Source organism: Protopterus annectens, chromosome 6.part0 (assembly GCF_019279795.1).
Source record: "Protopterus annectens isolate FY-2018-M chromosome 6.part0, PAN1.0, whole genome shotgun sequence".
NCBI lineage: Eukaryota > Metazoa > Chordata > Ceratodontiformes > Protopteridae > Protopterus > Protopterus annectens.
In genome coordinates this window covers 1,901,356,517-1,901,379,199 of record NC_056737.1, presented here as the reverse complement: position 1 = coordinate 1,901,379,199, position 22,683 = coordinate 1,901,356,517, and the positions used below count along the sequence as shown (strand labels likewise).

Genomic DNA, 22,683 nt, shown 5'->3' with positions numbered 1-22,683 from the left:
AGTAACAGCGGCAGTAATAGGAAGAATAATAAAAATAACAAAAACAATAATAATAAGAAGAAGATGAAGAAACAGATGAATAGCATATATTGGAGCCTAATGTATAACACATTAAATATCTGGTACCTTGGTGTATGGGAACTCATTTCATGACTTTTGGCTATATATGTCGTCATGAAATTTGTTCCCAAAATCCACAGCACCAGATATTTCTCCTGTGATAGTTGTACTACAGGCATACAACTGACTGATTCTGATCACTTGATTGTTTGCTGGAAGATTCTCCTTGGTAATCAGAAAAAAGGTACATTATGCAACCATTTTTAGTAAAAATTGTTACAATGACAATTATAAAACCATTACTAAAGATTTACACCTGTGAGATTGGAAGTCAGTTATTACTGACTAGACTGTGCTTGACAATCAGGCTTTTAATTAAAAAAAATGATGTAGTGATCAATGCATACATGCCTAGCAGTGTCATCAGTGACCAACTGATTAGAAAATCTGTATGGTAGAAAAAAAATTAAAAAAAACTACAAAATACAAAGAACATCATTGGAGGAGTTAGGAAAGATTTCTGTCAATGTACTAGAGATACAACAAAGGCAAAGGTATTGTTCAAAGGAGAATAATAAGGGCCAAGGCATGGTACAAAAAAGTGCTAGGAATCTTAGATCCAGGACAACATGGCATCCTTCTTTAAACATGGAAAATAATGTCATAAGGACATGTTGAACAATAGTACTCTTAATTTGAAAGGTGCCCTTGTATATGATAGTGAGGTTATGGAAAATATGTTTAGTGATACTTTTTTGGTTCCAGGAGTGTTGGGTATAAAGGTGTGTTAGTAGCAGCTATCATACCTGTTAACTATTTTGAAGAGAAATATGCCATTTTTGTCCTTGATAAAAATAAAACTCAGTGCCGTTGCTGATACAGATGGCCTCAGTGAGCAGTTTTAAATAACACCAAGAAGTTTACTACCATGCCTTATCTATCTTTTTTTTTAAAGGAATTAGGAGTCTCTCTGTATCTCTGATGTGTGGAAACATGCATTTGTGGTCTTGTTTTTTTACAGTGGAAGACTAACAGTTCTAACAACTACCTTCCAATTAACCTGACTAGCAACATAGGAATGGTTTCCAGGAGGGCTATAGTAAGTCTGTTGCCCCTATCTTTTGTTTTGTAGATGGGCTGTAACCAATATGGGTTTAATAGATTAGATTATGAGTTGCAAATTTAATTTAATTTGACATTAACTTGAGGGGCTCTTTGCCACAAATGTAAGTGATATAAATTCAGCAAAGACATTTGACACCATCCCACGCAAGGCAGTTATAGATAACCTGGTTCAGTTGGGTGTTAACTTCTATGTAGTCACAGGGATCCAAACTGGTGAACTGACAAATCATGCAAGATTAGAATGCATAAGTTAGAACACAGAGGTATATATTAAGATACAGAGTGCTGAAGCACAACTGTTAAAATTGATTTCTTTGTTTTAGACAATGTTTATGGGACAACTAGTCCAGGAAACATATTTGTATTCTGTTTGAATTGCTTCATACATTATGCTACAATTGCTTATTGCAGGTCTTTGATAAGAAAGCATAGCTCTGGCTTGTATATTAATAAGCAAAAAGAGTATATTGGACCATTGCTTAATTAGGAGAAGAGTTGGAATCATGCAAACATCTTCCACTGTTTACAAATTCTGTTATAAATGGTGTATTACGTGAAAGAAAGTTACTGAATGTTACACCAAAAGACTGTGGGAATGTAATTAAAAAGGTATCCACCTGAACTGTCATTCAAGTGAAGAAAAGACTAGATTATTGCCCTGACTGGAGAAAATTGTCTAATGTAACACTCATAATGAGAAAGTACTGGTTTCCGTTGTGTTTAAGTTAGTCTTTGCAGTCTGCCATTTTCATCTGCTTTTGTGTAATCTCAGTAGCTATCAAATCTTGTTCTGCTAATAAATGTATTGTCGCAAGTTGATTTTATGTCTTAATAAATTTAGTTTCAGACAGACAAGAGTTCTGGACATTTACACTCTACCTCAAGGACTATACTGTTTTATTTAATACCCTTACCTCCTCCATCCCGTTGGGACAGACTAATAATACTAAGATTGGTCCTTCAATTATGTTTGTGATTGATCAAGGAAAACTACAAAGTTCCATGGATAGTGTAAATGAAGACTTTAAAACATTTAATTTCTTTTAACACAAAAAAAACTTGTGTTGTGCATTTTGGAAAAAAAACATAGAGTACTCTTATTCCATGAATAATCAAGTTGATACTTACTGTCAATAACTTCAATAGTAGAAGACATCTTGAGGCTGTAATGGATCATAGCTAGAGTATTAAATATTACTCAGTGTTAGGTTCTGTTATCTATTTATTAAGGCCATATTACACGCTATCACCTTGAGACATTAAGACATTTTTAAAACACTTTATGAAACACTAGTTAGGCCATACCTGAAATAAGTAGACACATTTTGTATGTATGGTAAAGATGAAATTATCAAATTAGAAACAGTAAATTTCTGTCACTGGATTCCAGAATTATTCAGTAGACATAGCAGGTTTAATGTTTACTCAGTCTTTCATGGGCTACTGAGGGGAGATTTGATATTTACTTAAGAAAAGCATTAACAATGAACTGTAAACATACATGCTTGAGGTAAAACCCCTAATTCATGGCAGAGATACAAGGAATTCCTTAATTAGATCTGAAAGCTGTAGTACTCTTTTAAAAGAAGTTATTAATATAACACAGTTACTGTTCTTTAGACTAACTTGGCTGTTCATATCACAGAACCTCAATTGTTAGAGATGCTTAAATTTGACCTAGATTGATGGCTATCCAACGTACTGTATGTACTTTACAGTGTTGGATGCAGACTCATACATAGCTTCATTTGAAGTTTCTGACACTGCTACCTTATCAACAGTGATCAATGAACAATGTATTATATTTGGAGTACAATGGTGACATTTCTAATTTTCCTGTAAGTATACCATTTCAAAAAGTATGCCTACATGATTTCCATTGTCATGTTGATTTATCTTTGTTTTTTTTTCCTAGGTCCTAGAAATTGCACCAGTATCTGGTACCTTACAACCTAAAGAAAGTGCACCCTGTATTGTGACGCTACAGAGCTCAGGAAAGCCAGGCTTCTATAGCATGGAACTAATCTGTGAGGTAAGTTGAACAGGGCCTTCAGCTTCAAACCCAGAAGCCATTGGATCAGGTTAAAGTTGCTATTTTGATGTGGATTTCCTCACTTATGTATTTATTCCTTCATTCTTGTGTTAATTGAGTAGACATTATGGCCATATATACCGTTTGGAGTAATGCCCAAAGCAGTAAGAACCATGTAGATAGTATAGATATGGCAATACATATACAAAGTAAATTATGGTGTAACATTTTATGTTAAGTTGTCTATCTCGCCTTCATTCTTGCTGGTTGGGTTCGGAGCTGATCCTTGGCTCCGACTCAGCCATCTTCAAAAGCTCGAAAGCTGCTTACTGGCTCGAGGCCCCCCTATATCCCATGATGCCTGGCGCTAGATACCCAAATCTCAGGTCATATTTTTCTATTTTATTGTTAGCTTTTATAAAATTTTTTTGTATTATAATTATAGTAGTTATAGTTATAGTTATAGTAGTTCTACTGGTCTAGTTAGCTACTTGTAGTTTAGTCTCCTTTCCCTTGGAAACTTGTTTTTTGTTAGAGAGTTTTCCCCTCCCCCTTTGTTTCTTCAAGGTAGCCATTTTTAGTTAGAGGCTAATCCTTGTTCTTTAATATAGTAGTTTTATTAGAAATTGTTATATATCAATAACTTTAGTTGCTATTTCTTAGATTTATAGTGTGTGCGTGCTGTTAGGGTGTGGTAACTTGTGTTGAGTGGGTGTGTTTTTTACTAGTTACCTACTTCCCTTCTGTTGCTTTTTCTCTGTGATTGATTTTACTTTTTACAGGAATGTCTAAAGATACGAAAGTATCTGGATTCAAGAAGTGTGACTCATGCTGTCAGAAGATGTCACTGACAGATGGTCACACTTCTTGTGTCTACTGTTTGGGCGCCCTACACCTGCAGGACCTTTGTTCGGTGTGCCATGCCTTTAGTCCAAGAGTCCTGCAGGAGCATAGGAATAAGCTAATCCTTAGGGGTTTGCTCAAACCTGAAGGGTCACCGGCTAAGGCCCAGCCAGTGAAACCCTCTAAGCCAATGAAGCCGTTGGCTCCCAGTTCGGAGCCGTCGTCGGGCATGGCATCTGCTTCAACTTCAGATCCGGCTGGAACCGAAGTACCTGTATCCCAGTCGGCCACGACTCTGGTGTCGGAACCGTCAGGGAGCCGAAAATGTTCTAGATCTCCATCCCTAGAGTTGATATGCTTGGCTCCAGGGTCGCCTCTGTTACAGTCAGAGCGAAGTCACCAATCCCACTCTTCTCAGTCTTTTAGACTATCTGACCACGATTTGGAGAGAGTGGTGAGCAGGCTTCTAAAACTGCAGGCCCTGGCTAAAATGTTGTCCAGCCCCCCTCATCAGGGTTCAGCTCCGCCTGTCGCTGCAGTAGTTCCTCCTTTGACTCATCCCTTGAGTTTGGAGTCGGTACTTGCTGGGGCTCACATCGTGGAACCGTTGGCGCCGATACCTACCCTTTTGGTTCCGTCGTCAGCTCCGATCACCTCCATGATGCCGTCCTTGGAGGGATCTGGGTGCCAGGACTCCCTCGTCAGCTCCGAGGGGGCGAGTGGCATTGGACCCTTGTCTAACCCCATTCTCCCTCTCGGAGCTTCGGCGCAGGTGAGTTCAGCTCCTACATCGGCTTCGGAGCCATCTCTCTCGGTGCCGGGAAGGATTCCAGTCTCTTCGGAGCCAGAGTCTTCTCTGCTATTGGGAAGGGGTGCCTTCGAGGTCATGAGGAGTGTGCTGGCCTCTGAGTCAGCCCCACGATCAGCCTCATCGGCTCCTCCCCCCATGGTACCTGCGTCTGCCTCTGCTCCTCCTCCAGACCCCAAGCATGGGGAACAAGCGCTCCAGGGAACCCCATTGGGTGTATCTTCCTCTTCCGAGGCCTCCCCTGATCATTCAGAGGAGCCCCCTCGAAAGAGGAAATGCAAGAGGAAGCATGTTGACTCCCCTGAGTCTGTCACTTCAGATACCGACTTAGAGGATTCGGAAGGGTCCCCAAGATCCCCCTCTGAGGACGTCTCTTTCTCAGACATCCTTGAGATACTTAGGCAGAGGGGGAACTGGACTACCCTTAACCCTTCTGAGGATGAGTCTGTATTCCTGGACGAGCTTGGTTCCCGACCCTCCACCTCCTTGGTGTCTCCGCCTTTCGATCCACTGATGTCTGTGGTGGCTCGGAAGGCATGGTCAGACCCAGACACAGTGGAACCAACCCCCCGAAGACCCACAAAGTTTATTACTGCACCACAGGACAAGCAATTTCTGATGAAGGGTGTTCCCACTGATGCCATGGTGGTAGCAGCGGCCACAAAAAAGGAGTTGGCTGAAACTTCTTTGTCTGTCCATCCCCCTAATAAGGAATCTAGAACGATGGACAGATATGGGAAGCAGATGTTTTCCTTAGCGACCTTCTCCATGAGATCGCTGAACTACTTCTGCCACTTTACTTGCCTTCAAAGGGATCTCCTTAAAGAGCTAGGAGATACCCTTCAAGATCCATCAGCTGCGGGGGTCCAGGCTAAGGTTGCCTCCCAGCTGGCTCCTCTTAATTCGGTAGTAAACTCCTCCATGCGGCTCATCTCTTATGCAGCCGATGGTGCGACTAGGGCCACAGGCACAGGCGTGGCCTTGAGGAGGCATGCTTGGATGCGGTTATATAACTTTGCAGAACCCTTCAGGGCATCTTTCACCAACACCCCCTTTGATGGCTCTGCTCTTTTTGGACCACAGGTGAAGGATACCCTTACCAGGTGTGAGCAGGAAGTCAAGATTCTCTCTGCTGTGGGAGTCCGTTTTTCAACTCCTTCAAGACCGTATCCCAAGGGTCAGAAGAGTGGGAAGATGTGGTTCCGGAAACCCCAGGGAGCCGTGCCTGACACACGTGGAGAGTTCCCCTCCAGGGGCAGAGGAGGGAACAACAATAGACGCCGCCCACAGGGCAGAGGGGGTCCGCAAAATCAGGGCAAAAGAGAATCTTTCTCTGACAAGTCCTTCCAGCATCCCTGTGGTGCTGCCCAGCTGTCCACCTTCGCGGGCAGTCGGGGGAAGATTATCACTGTACCCAAAAGCCTAGCAAAGTATAACACAAGACAAATGGGTACTGTCTATCATATCTGAAGGCTACAAAATCTCCTTTTTTCACACTCCCTACATTCTCAACAAATCCCTTCCAGATGTTCCACCCAATCTAAGGGATCAGGCAGTTCAAGAAATATCAAAACTGCTAAGAAAAAGAGCCATCCAGCAAGTCCCAGCAGACCAGCAAGGATCCGGAACTTACTCAAGGTTCTTTTTGGTACCAAAAAAGACAGGGGACTGGAGACCCATTCTGGATCTCAGCAGACTAAACAGGTCTGTTCAAAGAACAAAGTTCCGGATGGTCACGCTGCAGTCCATTTTACCCTTTCAGGCTCAGGACAATTGGATGTGCTCCATAGATCTTCAGGACGCGTACTACCATATCAAAATGGACAGACGCTCCAGAAGATTCCTCCGCTTCCGGCTGGGAGCCAGTCATTATCAGTTCAGAGCTCTGCCCTTTGGTCTTGCCATAGCCCCCAGGGTGTTCACAAAATGTTTGGTAGTAGTTACCGCTCACCTGAGATGGCAAGGATTCCAGGTGTTTCCATATTTAGACGACTGGCTCCTTACTGCTACCACCAGACATCACCTGCTGCGAGCCAGAGATTACACCATCCAAATTTAAATTTTGAAAAGTCTGCATTGTTGCCTTGTCAATCATTATCTTTATAGGCGCAAACTTAAATACAAAGGACATGTCAGCGAGACTTCCATTAGACAGAGTGCTAGATATTCACCAACATGTGCAGGTCTTATTAGGATGCAAAAATACTCAGGCCAGATTTGTCCTAAAAACCTTGGCTCTCATGGCAGCGGCTATCATATTAGTTCCCCTTGCTCATCTTCATATGAGGATTCTTCAGTGGATGCTGTTCACCCAATGGTCTTTCCAGCAACTTCCAATGTCTCCCAAGATAATGATCACACAGACATGCAAAAAACAACTTGCTTGGTGGATGGTTTCCCCATCAGTACCCCAGGGCAGACCATTTGCTCTTCCTTCTCCAGTGGCTACAGTGACCACGGATGCCTCCCTGATCGGGTGGGGGGGCATTTTCAGGGCAGAACAGTCCAAGGCACCTGGCAGCCTCATGAGTACCATCTGCATATCAATGTCTTGGAGATGAGGGCCATGCTTTTGGCGTTGCAAGCTCTTCACAACTCTTTTCCCACCGGGACCATTGCAATTCAAACAGACAATATGTCGGTAGTGTGGTACATCAACAAGCAGGGCGGAACCAGGTCCTACCCCCTATGTCGAGAAGCACTCAGACTCTGGCAGTGGGCGATCTCTTCCCAACGGTTTCTGATAGCAGTGCACATCTCTGGGAAGTCCAACGTTATAGCAGACAGGCTGAGCAGAGCAATTCTCATGCCTCACGAGTGATCTCTCAATCAGACAGTGGTGGACCAAATCTTCCGCAAATGGGGTCAACCTTGCTGTGAACTTTTTGCCACCCCCTTCAACAGCAAGTGCAACAATTTCTTCTCTCTCCTCCCTCTTCCCGGACACTCCCCCAGAGATGCTCTAGTTCATGATTGGCCTCAGGGACTTCTTTATATATTCCCTCCATTTCCCCTGATTCCCAAACTAATACAGAAAGCTACCACATTGGGATGCAAGATGATCCTCATTGCCCCTTACTGGCCTTGACAAATTTGGTTCCCATTCCTGCATCATCACCTTCTGGAGCAGCCCTGGACCCTGGACCCAGTTCCAGACCTCCTGATCCATCAGTCGGGCGGGCTGCACCAATCCCTTCAATCTCTCCAGCTCACTGCTTGGTTGCTCCACTTCTGACCTTAGCCAGGCTTCTGAACATCTCCAACTCGGACCGTGAAATCATCTTATCATCGCATAAGTCTACCACTAGAAAGACTTATGCTAGTAAGTGGAAACGTTTCTCTTTCTGGGCAGAGGCTGGGTATATAGATCCCTTTTCAGCCCCTGTGCACCATATTTTGGATTTTTTAGCGAAACTTTTTCATGCTGGATCTTCTTCTGCCACGATTAGAGTTCAGTTAGCTGCAATTTCAAACTTTCATACAGGTCTGTCAGATACTAGCATTATGTCCCATAAGCTTTGTAAAGCTTTTCTCAAAGGAACTACTTTACTCAGGCCCCCAGTGAGAGATCCCCTGCCTCTGTGGGATCTAAACTTGATTTTAGCTTCCCTGATACTGCCCCCCTTTGAACCTGCAGCTTCTTGTTCTTTGAAGTTTCTTTCTTGGAAAACCCTTCTTCTGGTTGCAATTACTTCAGCCAGAAGAGTTTCTGAACTTCAGGCTCTTTGTGTTCGCCCTCCTTATCTAGTTTTCCACAATGACAGAGTTTCTCTCAGGACTAATCCTTCCTTCCTTCCAAAGGTTTCTTCTGACAATAATTTGAATCAGTCTATTGATCTGCCTGTGTTTTTTCCAAATTATTCCAACAAGGTGGAATACAAATTGCATCAGTTGGATGTTCATAGACAATTACGTTTTTACTTGCATAGAACTAAGCAAATCAGAAAATCAGACCAGCTGTTCCTATCCTATGCTTAGGGTAAACAAGGTCTACCTGTATCGAAAGTAACCTTATCAAGGTGGTTGACATCTATTATTACATTTATATATCAGCTAAGGGATAAAGAGCTTCCAGCTAACCCAAAAGGTCACTCCACTAGAGCTCTAGCTACTTCAGTGGCTTTTCAGGCAAGATTGCCAATGGAAACTATTTGTGCGGCAGCTACATGTGCCAATCCTCATACCTTTATTTCACATTATAAACTGGACGTGGCCTCCAGGAGCAGAGCTGATTTTGGTTCCACTGTTCTGAAGAGTCTGTTCCGATGAGCCACCCAGGATTGAGGTGCTAGGGACGCTGTCCCAACCAGCAAGAATGAAGGCGAGATAGACAACTTAACATTAAGAAGTTATGTACCTACCATAACGTTCCATGTTAGTTGTCTTCTTGCATCCCACCCTTCATCCCCCTATCCTAGTAGACCGAGAAGAGTTCCTTTTGTTTTTCTCACTGGCTGAGTCTTCTCTGGCTATTTCTTCTGACTAGTAGTCTATCCAGTAGGATTTATGCATTCTTGGACAGGATTCCTGTATTATTATTATTATTATTATTATTATTATTATTATTATTATTATTATTATTATGTCTGCAGTTACTTACCAAACAAGATCTGGGTATCTAGCGCCAGGCATCATGGGATATAGGGGGGCCTCGAGCCAGTAAGCAGCTCTCGAGCTTTTGAAGATGGCCGAGTCGGAACCGAGGATCGGCTCCGAACCCAACCAGCAAGAAAAAAGGCAAGAAGAAGACAACTAACATGGAATGTTATGGTAGGTGCATAACTTCTTATCAATGTTGACCATCAACATTTTTATCAAGTCTTAACATCACTGTTTAATGTACAAACCACTGGCTTGACCAGGAGCAATCAGCACAGTGGAGGCATCATCAAAAATCAAAATTATCTGTATACACGAGGGAGGAAATGTTATCAAAGAACTCAAGAGCAGCAGCACACAATTGCTTGTACAATTTATAAATATGATACTGTGTAGTGCTAGTGCACTGAAAACATGCATAGTTAAGCAAAGTCAGTGCGTAATTTACTGACACTGGAATATAATGACTGTAGAGGACATGTTGCACAATATGTCTGGTGATGCTGACACATATGCAAATGAATAACTCAGCTTGAATACCACTTCTAACACAATTCATGGATGGGGAACTTGTGTGCTGTATATGACATCTAACACTTTGTTAGACAACAGTTACAAAGGTCTACAAGTCTTGTAAAAGTCATTGAACTACCCCAGCTGCAGTTGTCCCTGATAGTGCTATTTGCTGCTACTCATGGCTGACTTCATGGTTAAGGCTGCTTTTGATGGAGCAATAGTGACTGACAGAGGGATTCTGTTGAAAAATGAAGTTGTCTAAACAGAGATGGAGTTTTATCTTGGTTAATTGAGTTATAGTATCCTGTGTTTTTAACCATCATGGGGAGTCTAAGGAAAATTAAATTATTTTAAGGAAGGAAGAATAGTATGAAGTAAACATCAAACTAGTGTCAGAAATAATTTATTTATTAAGCAAAAAGTTACTATCTATAACTATTTTGTATTTTTATTTTATTAATGAAAAATCAGTGAGTATTTTCATTTTTTTTCAAGGTCTATAATCAGAGAGAGCTGGCCCTGTACCAACAGGAGAGCATGTCATGGGAAGAAGAACGGGAACGGAGGAAGGTGGAGTTTACGATTACTGATAAGCAGTCTGAGACTGACAGCCAAAATGTAGGTAGAGTTTGTTCTTGTACCACACCTTTAAACATAAACATTTCCCTGAATAAATATTACTGATTTTTCAACTAAATTGCCAGACTACCCGTGTTTCAACTGAATTCTATACTCCTTCAAAAAAGTTAAGTCCTATCTATCCATAGGCCACCTGCTTCATCTGTACTGTGCTTAATAGGTCTTATAGCCACAGCAATTCCTCTGGTTCCCTTAGCCAGATTCTTCATGAGGATTTTAGAAAGGTCAATGTAGTGGTCTTTGCCAGTACATCTTATGAACTTGTACGCATACCTCCTCAAGATCTGTCAGTGCCACATTTCTTAGTGGCTAGCCTCCAATCAAGTTTCACCATGTCATTCTTCAGCCCATGACCTGGTCACTATAGATACTTCCCTCTTGGGGTGGGGGAGCTTTTTGAAGGGAAGACAGCCCAAGGTACCAGGTCTCCATCAGAGGCCTACCGTGACATGATTGTTTTGTCCTTCTCATATTGCAGTCCTTTTTGGACTGCCTTATCAGGAGTGTAATAGCTGTACAGACATGTCTGTGTAATGGTACATAAATGTAGATCAATGTGTGTGTGTGTGTATGTACCTTTAAGAAGCTATCCAAGGGCTTGCACAAGTGTATAAATACTGAGCATGGGCAAGTCTGACTGCCATTTTGTAGTAAGCTGAGATGTAAGCATGTATGTATGTAAGGTCTGTTTGTTAACCGGTTTGTTTATATTTTATGATGCTGCTATCCATGCTGATGTGTTTCTGTGTATTAAAGCATCTAAACAAAATACCCTGCCTGCTTGTCATCTATGTTAGAGAGGGACAAGCGACATGGTGTCAGAAGCGACATGTCTAAAGGGACATGAAGTTAAAGAAGAATGACCAAGGTGATTCATTGCCAGAAAGAGTTCTAGTTTCTTCCACTTAAGTCCGAGAGGCATCAGGCTGGCATTGGAGGAATATTGAGGAGTGAATCATCCCTACTGGATGCATAATTCACAAAACAGATCAGAAATGAATTTCAGATATTAAAACTTGCTCAAACCTGTTTCTTATTCACAAAATACGAAACGAGTCATACAGAACTCTATAAACAATATTCGAATAAACCCAACATGTTTGGTATTGTTAAAAGTATTTGAATTACTATGGAAAATGTTTAAAATAAAGTCCAAATTGCATAAAATAAGTAAAATAAGAGGAAACAAGCTCATTTTTGCTAAGCATGTATTTTTCATATTAAATAAAGATATCAGAGTTATCAGAAGTGTACAAAGTGTTTGCATGTTTGTGCAGTATTACAGTAAAGTTATTTCACAGAATACAGCCATTGCAGGGCATATTTCACAAAATACAGTATTTTGAAGAGTTTATTGTGCATTTGAATAATAAATAAAAGTATTGTCGCTGTCCAAAGGTCCAGCTCCAGAAATAAAGGACCAAGTATCAGAAAAAAACCAGGAAAGGACCACCACGAACTGAAACATAAACTGAATTTATTCCAAGGACATAAAATGAGCGCTTTCACATGCTACCAAGGCACGCTTCATCAGATTTCAACAACCTGGTTAAACTTTGAAATATATATATATTCATTTCATCTGATTCAGTTAGCACACATTATATCAATCAGTCAATCAAGTGAAGTTAACTCATTGTTATACTTTGGTCACTAGTTTTCATGACTACATTGTGCAATATATTAAAACCTTATTCTCAACTGTCTCAAAATATATAACATTCCCGATGCTCTTAAATCAATATAGGAATGTCATATAACAAATTCATTCTAATCAGGGTAAAAACAGGAATGAATAAAAAATATAGAATATATGTACATGTGCAAAATGAATAAACAAATATATAATATATTAGATATAACCATAATGTATAATATTGAATGAAATAAAATATCTTAATAAATAAAATCAAGATTAAAATTGATCACTATAATAGATATTATTGCTAGAATATATACAACAACAATACACATAAATTGAGTATTCCTGTTTAACTATCTACCTATCTACATGCAGCAAGAACAGGTTTGATACTAGCAGATTGATTAAGACCCGGTTCCACATGCGCTCTCAGCTTAAAAATCCAACATAACTCTTCTGACTCTAAATGATTCATATTATCGCCACCCCTCTTATTATTAATAACTAGCTGTAAAACTCTGAACTTAAAGCTATGGTCCATATGGACAGCAATATGTTTGGCTAGTGCATTTGAATGTTATTACAAGCTCACAGAATAGTTTGTTCATACATAATTTCAAGGGCCATATATTTTGTGTGTTTTTGCATACTTCATGGGCATGGCAGACAGATTTCGAAAACTCAATGCACGTGTGTTTGACAATAATATTGCAGAGAACTGGAGAGTGTTTGAGCAAGAGTACACCATTTTCATACAGGCTGCATTTTCTGATAAAGAAAATGGAAAAAAACACACATAAATACATGAAAACATACTCAGAGGCACTAAATAAAAATCTGCAAAACAAACAGAGACCTCCAAAGCAAACATTCAAGCAACCTCCACCTCCCAACACAAACCATGAAACCCATACTTCACAGAACCAGTGTGCCATGCAAAAACAGCCCTTAAGGCAAAATAACATACCCGACATACTAGTAATAGGTGACTCTATAGTCAGGCACACTGATGTCCCACTCACTAAGCTGAATAAGGAGAAGATTACTGTTAGCTGCCTGTCGGGCACCAGGATCCGCCACATAACACAAGAACTCAGGTCACTACAGAACAAGTACAAATATGACTCTGTCATTGTCCATGTTGGTGTGAATGACCTGAGCCGTACCTCTCTAGACGACATGAAAAGAGACATGGAAGAGCTCTCTGATCACGTAGCCCAGGCCGGTATGACCCTGACCCTGAGTAGCATCCTGCCCTCACCAAGAATGATACCACGGTATAAAGAAATAGTTCTCAATTTCAACAATTGGCTAAGTTTCTGGTGCCATTCAAAGGGGATCCAGTGTCTGTCCGCATGGGACGACATGCTTGACAAGCCACGCTGCTTCGCTAGACATGGCTTGCACCTGTCACCCTTAGGCTTTCGAATACTGGCCAAGGCTCTTGCCACCCCCATAGTGCCTTTTTTAGGCAAGGCTCAAAAAATAAACCCACCGCCGTAAATAGCACAAGTAACAAAAAACTGTAGGTAATGCTACTCAATAACAGAAGTCTGAACCTCAAAATGCATGCACTCGAGGCACTCCTCAGTATGGAGAAAATTGATATATGTGCAGTAACAGAAACCTGGTTTAAGGCTCCAGAGAGCACCCCAGCACTACCAGGCTACAACTCATACCATACATTTTGGCCACAGAACCCAAACCGAAATACAAAAGGCGGGGGCATATCCATATTCATCAAGGATACCCACACCTCCAGGTTAGTGGCACAGCACGATGCTTCAGAGATCATCCACGTGCAACTAACAATGGGCAAAACTGCAATTCAAATTGTAGCTTGTTACAGATCACCCACCATGTCCCAGGACCCCCATTCCACATTTCTGGAAACACTGGGAAACATAAAGTTCCTACCAAACACCCTAATATTGGGTGATTTCAAGTACCCAAACATTAACTGGGAGAACTACTCAAGTACTAACTCCCTTGCCCAACATTTCCTAGAATTTATAAACTCAAACGCTCTGGTTCAACTGGTCAACACACCCACCAGAGGTGACAACATATTGGACCTGGTCATCACCAACATGGGCGACCAGTGTTCCACACTGGAGGTCAACCCCTCTCTGGTTAGATCTGACCATAAACAAATCACTTTGGATATCCACATTCCGCCCCCACCCCCGGACAATAAAACCACCATGAAAAACTTTTCAAAAGCAAACTTCACGTTACTTAAGACCGAGGTGGAAAGTTTTAAAGCCCCCATGCTGAAGGATAACACTGTCCAAGCTGCAAAATCCTTCACTAATGCATTCTACGGGCACCTACAAGAATGCATGGATCATGCCATCCCAAGCAAAACCAAGACTCACTCCTCCAAGAAAAGGAAACCAGTCTGGTGGACTCCTGCCATAAACAAGCTACACAATAAAATGAGGAAACTAGTACAGAAAAGAGTAAAATCCCAAGAAGGGAAGAGATCCCTGATCAGTATCAGCAAGAAACTTCGATCCCTCATAAAATCATCCAAGGCGAGCTTTGAAAGAAAAATTGCCAAGGACTCCAAAGATAACCACAAGGCATTCTTTAGCTATGTCAAGAATCTAAGTGGCAATGCTCAAATCTGCTCAGAGTTAGTGCAGAATGGCATAAAATACACTGAACCGACCGATAGCGCCAATATCCTGGCAGACAAGTTCAGCGCAAACTTCACCCCCCTCTCATCCCCAAGAGGGCCCATAACCATACCAGAAGAATGTAGAGTCCCTGAAATCACAGACACTCAGGTTAAAACAGCCCTCTCCAAAGCCAAAAACACAGCATCAATGGGACTGGATGGTGTCCCAGGCTGCGTCCTACATGAGCTCAAAGATGAACTAACCCATCACCTAAACACACTGTTCAAACTCAGCCTCTCCACAGGCTACGTACCCATAGAGTGGCACACAGCAGCAGTTATTCCACTTCACAAAGGTGGAGCCACAGCAGAACCCGGGAACTATCGCCCTATAAACCTGACTAGCTTGGTCTGCAAGGCTATGGAGCGCATCATCATGGAACTCATTAACAGAGACATTGGGAACCACCAAACACTGGACCCTATCCAGTTCAGCTTTGTTTAGGGCAGATCATGCCTCCTAAACCTGGTGGACTTCTTTGAGACAGTTACCAAGGCTATAGATGAGGGAAAAGTGGTACACACAGCATACCTAGACCTTGCAAAGGCCTTCGACACCATTCCCCATTCTGGTATTATAGACAAGCTCACCAGCCTGAACATAAATCCCTACATCACAAGATGGGTTGCCAACTGGCTCATGGACAGAACCCACATGGTGAGAGTTGCGGGAGCTAGGTCCGACTCTAAATCAGTTACAAATGGAGTTCCCCAGGGCTCAGTCCTAGGGCCACTCCTGTTTGGCATATACTTCTCAGAGGTATAGGCAAGCACAGGAGGACTATGGCTGACCAAGTTTGCAGACGACTGCAAACTAGGGGCTATAATTGACTCTCCAGGTGACACAGACATCCTCCAAAATGGTCTCATGGAGATGGATACCTGGTGTCAAAATCATGGCCTCAAGCTAAATGCCAAAAAGTGCATAGTCATCCCCTTTGGAAAAAACAAAATACCCACAAACTACTACATAGGTGGTAGTCCCCTAAATACGGAAGATGTGATAAGGGATCTGGGGACCCAAGTAGACAGTAATCTCACCTTTGATCATCACATTGCCAAAGTGGTTAGAAAATCCTTCTACGTGGCCCACTTAATCACAAAAGGGTTTGCATCCAGATCAAAAGAGGTCATTGTGCCCCTCTACTCATCACTCATCAGACCCATCATAGAGTACAACCCCCCCATTTGGGATGTACCTTACAAGACACCTGCAACAGCTGGAAAGACCTCAGAAGTACCTCACCAAGAGGATTACTGGCCTCAAACAGATGCTCTATGCAGCTCAACTGAAGAAATTACAGCTGTACTCGGTTGCATACCGCCTACTCAGATGTGATCTCTGCCTGACATACAAGGCCATGTCCAACCCAGAATTAATGGACATGCTCCACCTAAAGAAAACCTTATCCCCACGAGCCACATGCTCTAGAGATCTCAACCTCACCACAACAATAAATAGGACATGCTGGAGGGATAGATTCCTGTCCCAGAGACTTCCCATGCTTTGGAACAAGATCCCAATCTACATTAGGCAGAGCACCGCGCTAACACTCTTCAAAAGAAATCTTGACGAGTGGATGGGAAACAGAAAGTATATCTCGGGGATCAATTCAGTGGCCCTGCTGGACAGAGGCACAGGGAACTAATCTAAGGGGGTGGCAAAAGCCAACACATTCTGGCTAGGCTTATAAATACCTTCGGGCAGATAGCCTAGTACCTACCTATGAACCTATGAACCTAAAGATGACCATACAAAGGCATTTATTCTACTTAATTTAGCTGGGCCAGAAGCCAAAGAAAGGGAGCGTTCATTTGTGTATGCACCTGCTGGGAGAGGGGGGAAACCATCATATTGTTGTACAGGCTGAGTCAAGGGAAGACCCTGAGTGCTTAAAATGTAAATTCAGAGAAATGTGTAACCTCCAGACAAATGTTACAATGGAAAGGGAGTTATTTTTCACAGGGGATCAAAAGCCTGGTGAAACTTTTGCAGCATATATAATGGATTTGAGAAACAAAGCTAAAACATGCAGATTTGGTGATTTTAAGGACAGCAATGGGATTATATTACTAAACTCTTAACTTCTCTATTCTTTTTCTCCCTATTTATTGTCCCTGTTATGAATGAACAATACAGCATTTAAAATATTTTAAATCAACTGTTTCTCTCCACTAGAACAGTACCTTACTGTACTGTGGTAGTTTCACTTTCAAAAAAACGTTTATCCCGCCTTGCTGTAGTCTCCAATTCATTGATGTCATCAAAGCCAATGAATACTGGTAGATTTCTGGCCAATCCCCTCCCCAAACTGACATCACCATGACCGTCCTAAAAACCTACCCATTCTATGATGTCACAGCTCCCTGGTCCTTCCCCTACCCATACAGAAAGTAAAGGCTAGAACAACAAAATGGTACATGAGTCAAGTCTCCTGCTGTGAGCTGTCAATCACAGCAGGTAACAGCTCAAATTACCCTTAGCACTTTGACAGTTAGGGAAGTTGGGTATGAAGGGGGATGGGACATGAGTCAAAACTAGTACAATTCAAGCTTCACAAAAGACTGCACTTTAGCCATTCTAAAAATAAGCAGCAGTAAAAAGCACTTTGAAAGTCTGTTCTGTGGCATTTAGACTGTTTGTGTTTTAAGTCGTCATTGAACGGTATGAAATGTTACTTAAAACTATCTGACTGAAAGACAGCAGTGTATGCAACTAAAATCAATGCAGTGACAGGAGCTTTAGGAAGAAAGAGGCCTGTGTGATGTAATTTTTTGCAGGCAAGCACTGCATTGTTGGATACCCAGAGTCAGAGTAAGCAATCAGAATTACTTCAAGATGCAAGACCCCATGTGGTCAGACTAAGAAATTACATATAAAATATTTACACCCCTATAAATAGTCCCAGAGTGGTGTAAAAATATAGGAAACACCCAACCATGATGAAATAAACATGCTTTTTGAGTTTGTGTGTGCAGTTCTTCTTTAAGGGATGAGTTGATAAAAGACATATGTGCGTGGTATTAAAGATGATGCTGTAAGAAAGATTTTGCTTTGTGACAGTGATTTAACATTGAATAAGGTCATTGAGATTTGTCAGATATATGAGCTGACAGAAAAGCACACAAATATGCTTACAAATGAGAATAGCTCTAGAAGGCACAGTGACATAGCTCATGTTGATAGTACGCAGCACGTGGTTAAAAGAAAAAGGCCCAAGCACATGGCAGCAACTGTGGTCCCTGCAGCACTCACTGGTAAACCCCAGAGATTTTCAACAAATTCCTGAGTTCACACAGTCTCAGTGAAGCATAAGAGTGAGTCAGCGAACTCAAAGCATGGGTCCCAATCTAGTTTCATAGTCAGCTGTCATAACTGTGGTGGAAGTCATGAATCTAAAAGGGAAAATGTTTAACTTTTGGTCAGCAGTGCCACAAATGCAATAAATGGAATCATTTCAAAAGGTTTTGTAAATCAAAAGGCCCACATTCTTTCATTAAAAGGGAACATTTTAAGAAACAAGTTGATCAATTAGAGAGCTGCAGCCCTATTCTTTATGTGGATGGTGTGTCAGTGCTTTATTAAACAGTCAATGCAGTAGATTTAAGCTAAAGAATGAAGTATTTTGTACTGTTCAGATAAATGGCAAACCCATAGAGCTCAAAGTTAACAGAGGTTTCAAGTGCAATGTTATGTCAGCAGAAACATTTGCTAGAGTCTGTCATGGGGAAAGGCTTGATTTGGCAAGGTGTGCAAAGCTTGTTGTTTATGGAGGTGAAGAAATTCAAACTGAAGGCTTAGTAGTGCTTTCATGTTACTCTGCTGGGAGAAGCTACAACTTGTTATTTTATGTGGTCAAGAGGCACATCCAGTCATTACTAGTACTCAGAGACAGTTTGAAAATGGGACTGCTTTCATTTATTAAGGAAGTCCATCAAGTTAGCTTAAAAGACCACTACTCTAATTTTGCCCAGTACATTTTTTCTACCTATGCTGATCTCTTCAAAGACAAACTAGGGAAGCTTCCAGTTTTGTACTCCATGAAATTGGATCCAGATATCAGTCCAGTTGTTAGGCCAGCTCAAAAAGTTCCAGTAGCCATGCAGGACAGAGTCAAAGCTGAGCTAGATAAAATGGTGCAACAAGGTGTGATTTGTCCAGTTGCAGAACCAATAGAATGGGTATATTCCATGGTGGTAGCTGATAAGAAAAGCTCAGATGACATCAGAATATGTACTGATACACAAGATTTGAACACAGCTCAAAAAGATCCCATCATCCAATGCACACAGTTGAAGAAGTCACAGCTCTGATGCCAAATGCCACTATTTGTTTCTTTCTTAGATGCAAAGAGTTCATTTTGGCAAATTCAACTTGACAATAAATCATCGTTGCTCACTACTTTCAGTACTCCATTTGGCAGGTACAGATTTTTGAGAATGCCATTTGGGACAAAATCTTTCAGCGTGTAATGGAGCAACTTTTTTCTGGGTATCCTAGTGCTATTAGAGTAGATTACATACTAGTAGGAAGTAATGATGAAGCTGAGTGTGAAAAACTGAGGGGCTGCCAGCACAGCCAGATATAATTTTGTAGATAATTCTCTGCCATTGTAAATATTAATATAGTCCTCAGGCTTGTTTTACAAATGAAAAGAGAACTATATGTTATGATTAAACTATATGTTGTACTGAACTTAAAAAATGTACCCACAACACCCTGCTGGAAGAAAGCTGTTAAATAAAGCATTTTATAATTGTGTTTGATCCCAAGTTCAGGGACAGGATGTTTGGGCTAAGGGTTTCTTTCTATTGTTTTACCACAAAGAAAATTACTAGGTTTCACATGTAAAGTATATTTTATTGTTGTGACTTCCCAGCAGCTGTAGAAATGTTAAATTTTAAGTTCTGTGAGCCTGGGAAACCTCAGCAGGGGTGAAAAAAATTATGTAATATGAAATGACTCGGCAGTACTGTGTATTATCAATTTAAGGAAAGAAAGAAAGAAGAGCATTTTGTATCTGCTCTTGGATCTAGTAAGAACATCTACTCACCAGCATTTGCTTGCTCTGTATGTAAGTAGTGTTTAGAACAGTGGTTTCTCTTAGAGATAGACAGAAATCACCAGATTAGTCTAGCTGTTTTCTGTATTTTTGTCAGACTATCCTACAATATTGTTTTAAAGTATTTCTTGTGATTTCTGAACTCTGTAATGTCATTGTGTTGAATTGATGAGTACTGTCTTGTGTTTTTATTATATATTATTACATATGTGTAAACATTTCAACTGTGGCTGTTTTGTGTAGAGATAATTTAAGCTTTAGAGTACTTGCATGTATTTGGTGATAATGTACAAAGCCACTCCAATAACCTTGCTGTTCATCACACTTACTAATTGGATAATAATAACATTACACAGTGAAACTGGTCACCCTTTGGGAAGGGCCTTATAGTAGCTGATAGCAGTGGTTGGTGGCTGTCAGTGCTACCTTATAGTCTGGGCAGAAAGGGGGCATAGCTGGAGAGCCTGTGCCAGCCTTCCCCAGGAGTGTCTGTGTGTGTGTATATAAATCAAATCTTAAAGTGTGTGTGTGTGTGTGTGTGTGTGTGAGTGTGTATGTGTGTGTGTGTGTGTGTGTGTGTGTGTGTGTGTGTGTGTGTGTGTGTGTGTGTCAGCTACTTGGGCAGGGACCCGAAGCACTGGTTGGACAGAAAGAGTGCTGGAGGTTTTAACTTGACCACTAGGTTGAGATTTGGACCCTATAGCTGTACCAGTGGGGGGTCTTATTGGGGATCTGGAGAGAAAGGGGGAAACCAGCTCCAGACTGACTGTAATCTCTGTGTGCTCTTAAGGGAAATTGTACTTTACTTTGTGTGTGTACTTGTTATCCCCCCCAGTGTGCACGCCCCTCACTGGTGCTAGTGGTGAGGATTGAACTGCCTGATTACTGGGCCAGTGCATGGGTGTTGCATATTAATTGTTTGGCAGTGGTGGGATATCCACATCAAATATTAATTGTTTGATAATGGTGAGTTAGCCACATCACATATTAATTGGATTGTTGTGGTGTGGATAGTGAATTCCTGTAGCTTGTGTACAGTGATCACTGAAGGTGTTCTTGTACTCTAAATCAGCCACACAGTGAACATTCAGAGTTCAGATTAAAATTGTTTTATTTCTTTTGTTAGCTTAGTCAGGGAGAGCAGGCAAGCATGTCAGCAGAGGAGAATGGCAAGCTGACAAGGAGCCAGTTGGCTGAGATATGCCAAGCTAAAGGACTGGTGCATGGAAACCTGACTAAACCAGACATGACTACAGCTCTGGTTACAGCTGCATCTGAAAATAGCAACCAACTGGACGGTCCGACTGGCAGTGGAGATGTACAGCCCTCAGAGAATGGACAGCTCAACCTTTCTATAAAAGACTTAAAAATCCATCTGGAGCTAAAAAGACTGGAGTTGGAGGTCAGGCATTTGGAAATAGAAGCTGAGGAGAAGGAGAAGCAGAGACAACCTGAAAAGGAGATGCTGACTCTCCACCAGAGTCATGGAGGTAATGGGGAAGGGAGTAACCGGACCCCAGAACTACAAAAGTCAGTAAATTTCTTCCACAATTTAGAGAGGGGGATAATTTTGATAGTTTCATTCATATGTTTGAGAGGGTATTTAAACAGTATGCTGTTGACCAATGGCTCTGGGTATGGTTCCTGATCTGCTTACTCTATGATAAAGCTGTAACTGTGCTGTCTAAACTATCTCATCATGATTTTATTTAATTATACTGCTGTTAAGAATTGTTTGCTAGAATTATTTAAGCTAACACCTGAGGCTTATAAGAAAATGTTTCTTGAGCATAGACGCAGGGCAGATGAAAGTGTGTGTGAATATGTTGCTGAACTAAGCACTTATTTTCATAGGTGTGTGAGTGGATATAAGGTCACCACTTCTGAAGGACTGGCAGACTTTTTGGTGAGGGAACAAGCCCTTAGCACTTTGCCTGAGGACATGAGGATCTGGTTAGCTGATAGACAGTACTCTACTTCGGATGAGTTGGGGAAGAAGGGAGACCTATACCTAGCAAGCAGGGCATCCCTGAAGTGGAAAGGGACACCCAGTGCTGCTCATGGGTCTAAGGGAACCCATGGTGGGCAGCCCAGACTGCCCCAACAGAATCTGTCAGTAGCAGGGGAAGCCACTAGTCCAGGTACACATCTACATCCTAGGGTTAAATGTTTTGAATTCAACCAGTGGGGCCATGTGGCATATAGATGTCACAGGTGGCAAGGTGAGGAACAAAATGTGAGAGAGTCTGTAAGTGGGAAAGAGAAAATGCCAACAGTATGTTGTCTTGAGACAACAGGGATATCAAACTACCATCCTGCAGATGTCCTGATAGGGAATGATTTTGATAATGCAGTACCATGTGCTCATGCAGTTACATGCAGTCAGGCTTGCAGACAAGCATGTGGGTCTGGTAACCTGGGGGAGACCCAGACAGACTGCACACTTGCTGCCAGGACTGGTGAGGTTGTTACTTCAGGGAGGGAGCTACCCTGTAGTATTAAGAATGATGGTGAGACACAGCTGCTTGTTGGTACTCATGTTCCCTTGGACAGAATGACTGCAAGAGCAGAGGTGAGTAGTAGTACCCAGACTGACAGTGAGGCACCACAGTGAGAGGATACCAGACTTCCTGTGGAGTGGGAGCTAGGAAGGGTTACAAAGAGAGAGTTGAG

General features: G+C 41.7%; 1 protein-coding gene across 1 annotated transcript in view; it reads left to right on the top strand.

Moving 5' to 3' along the window:
* CFAP65 (cilia and flagella associated protein 65) overlaps window positions 1–22,683 on the top strand; it is a 2,328,717-nt gene that overhangs the window by 2,107,014 nt on the left and 199,020 nt on the right. The window contains exons 26-27 of the mRNA XM_044075222.1: window positions 3,101–3,217; window positions 10,479–10,601. Coding sequence (XP_043931157.1) covers window positions 3,101–3,217; window positions 10,479–10,601 — 240 coding nt within the window. The remainder of the gene's footprint in view (window positions 1–3,100; window positions 3,218–10,478; window positions 10,602–22,683) is intronic.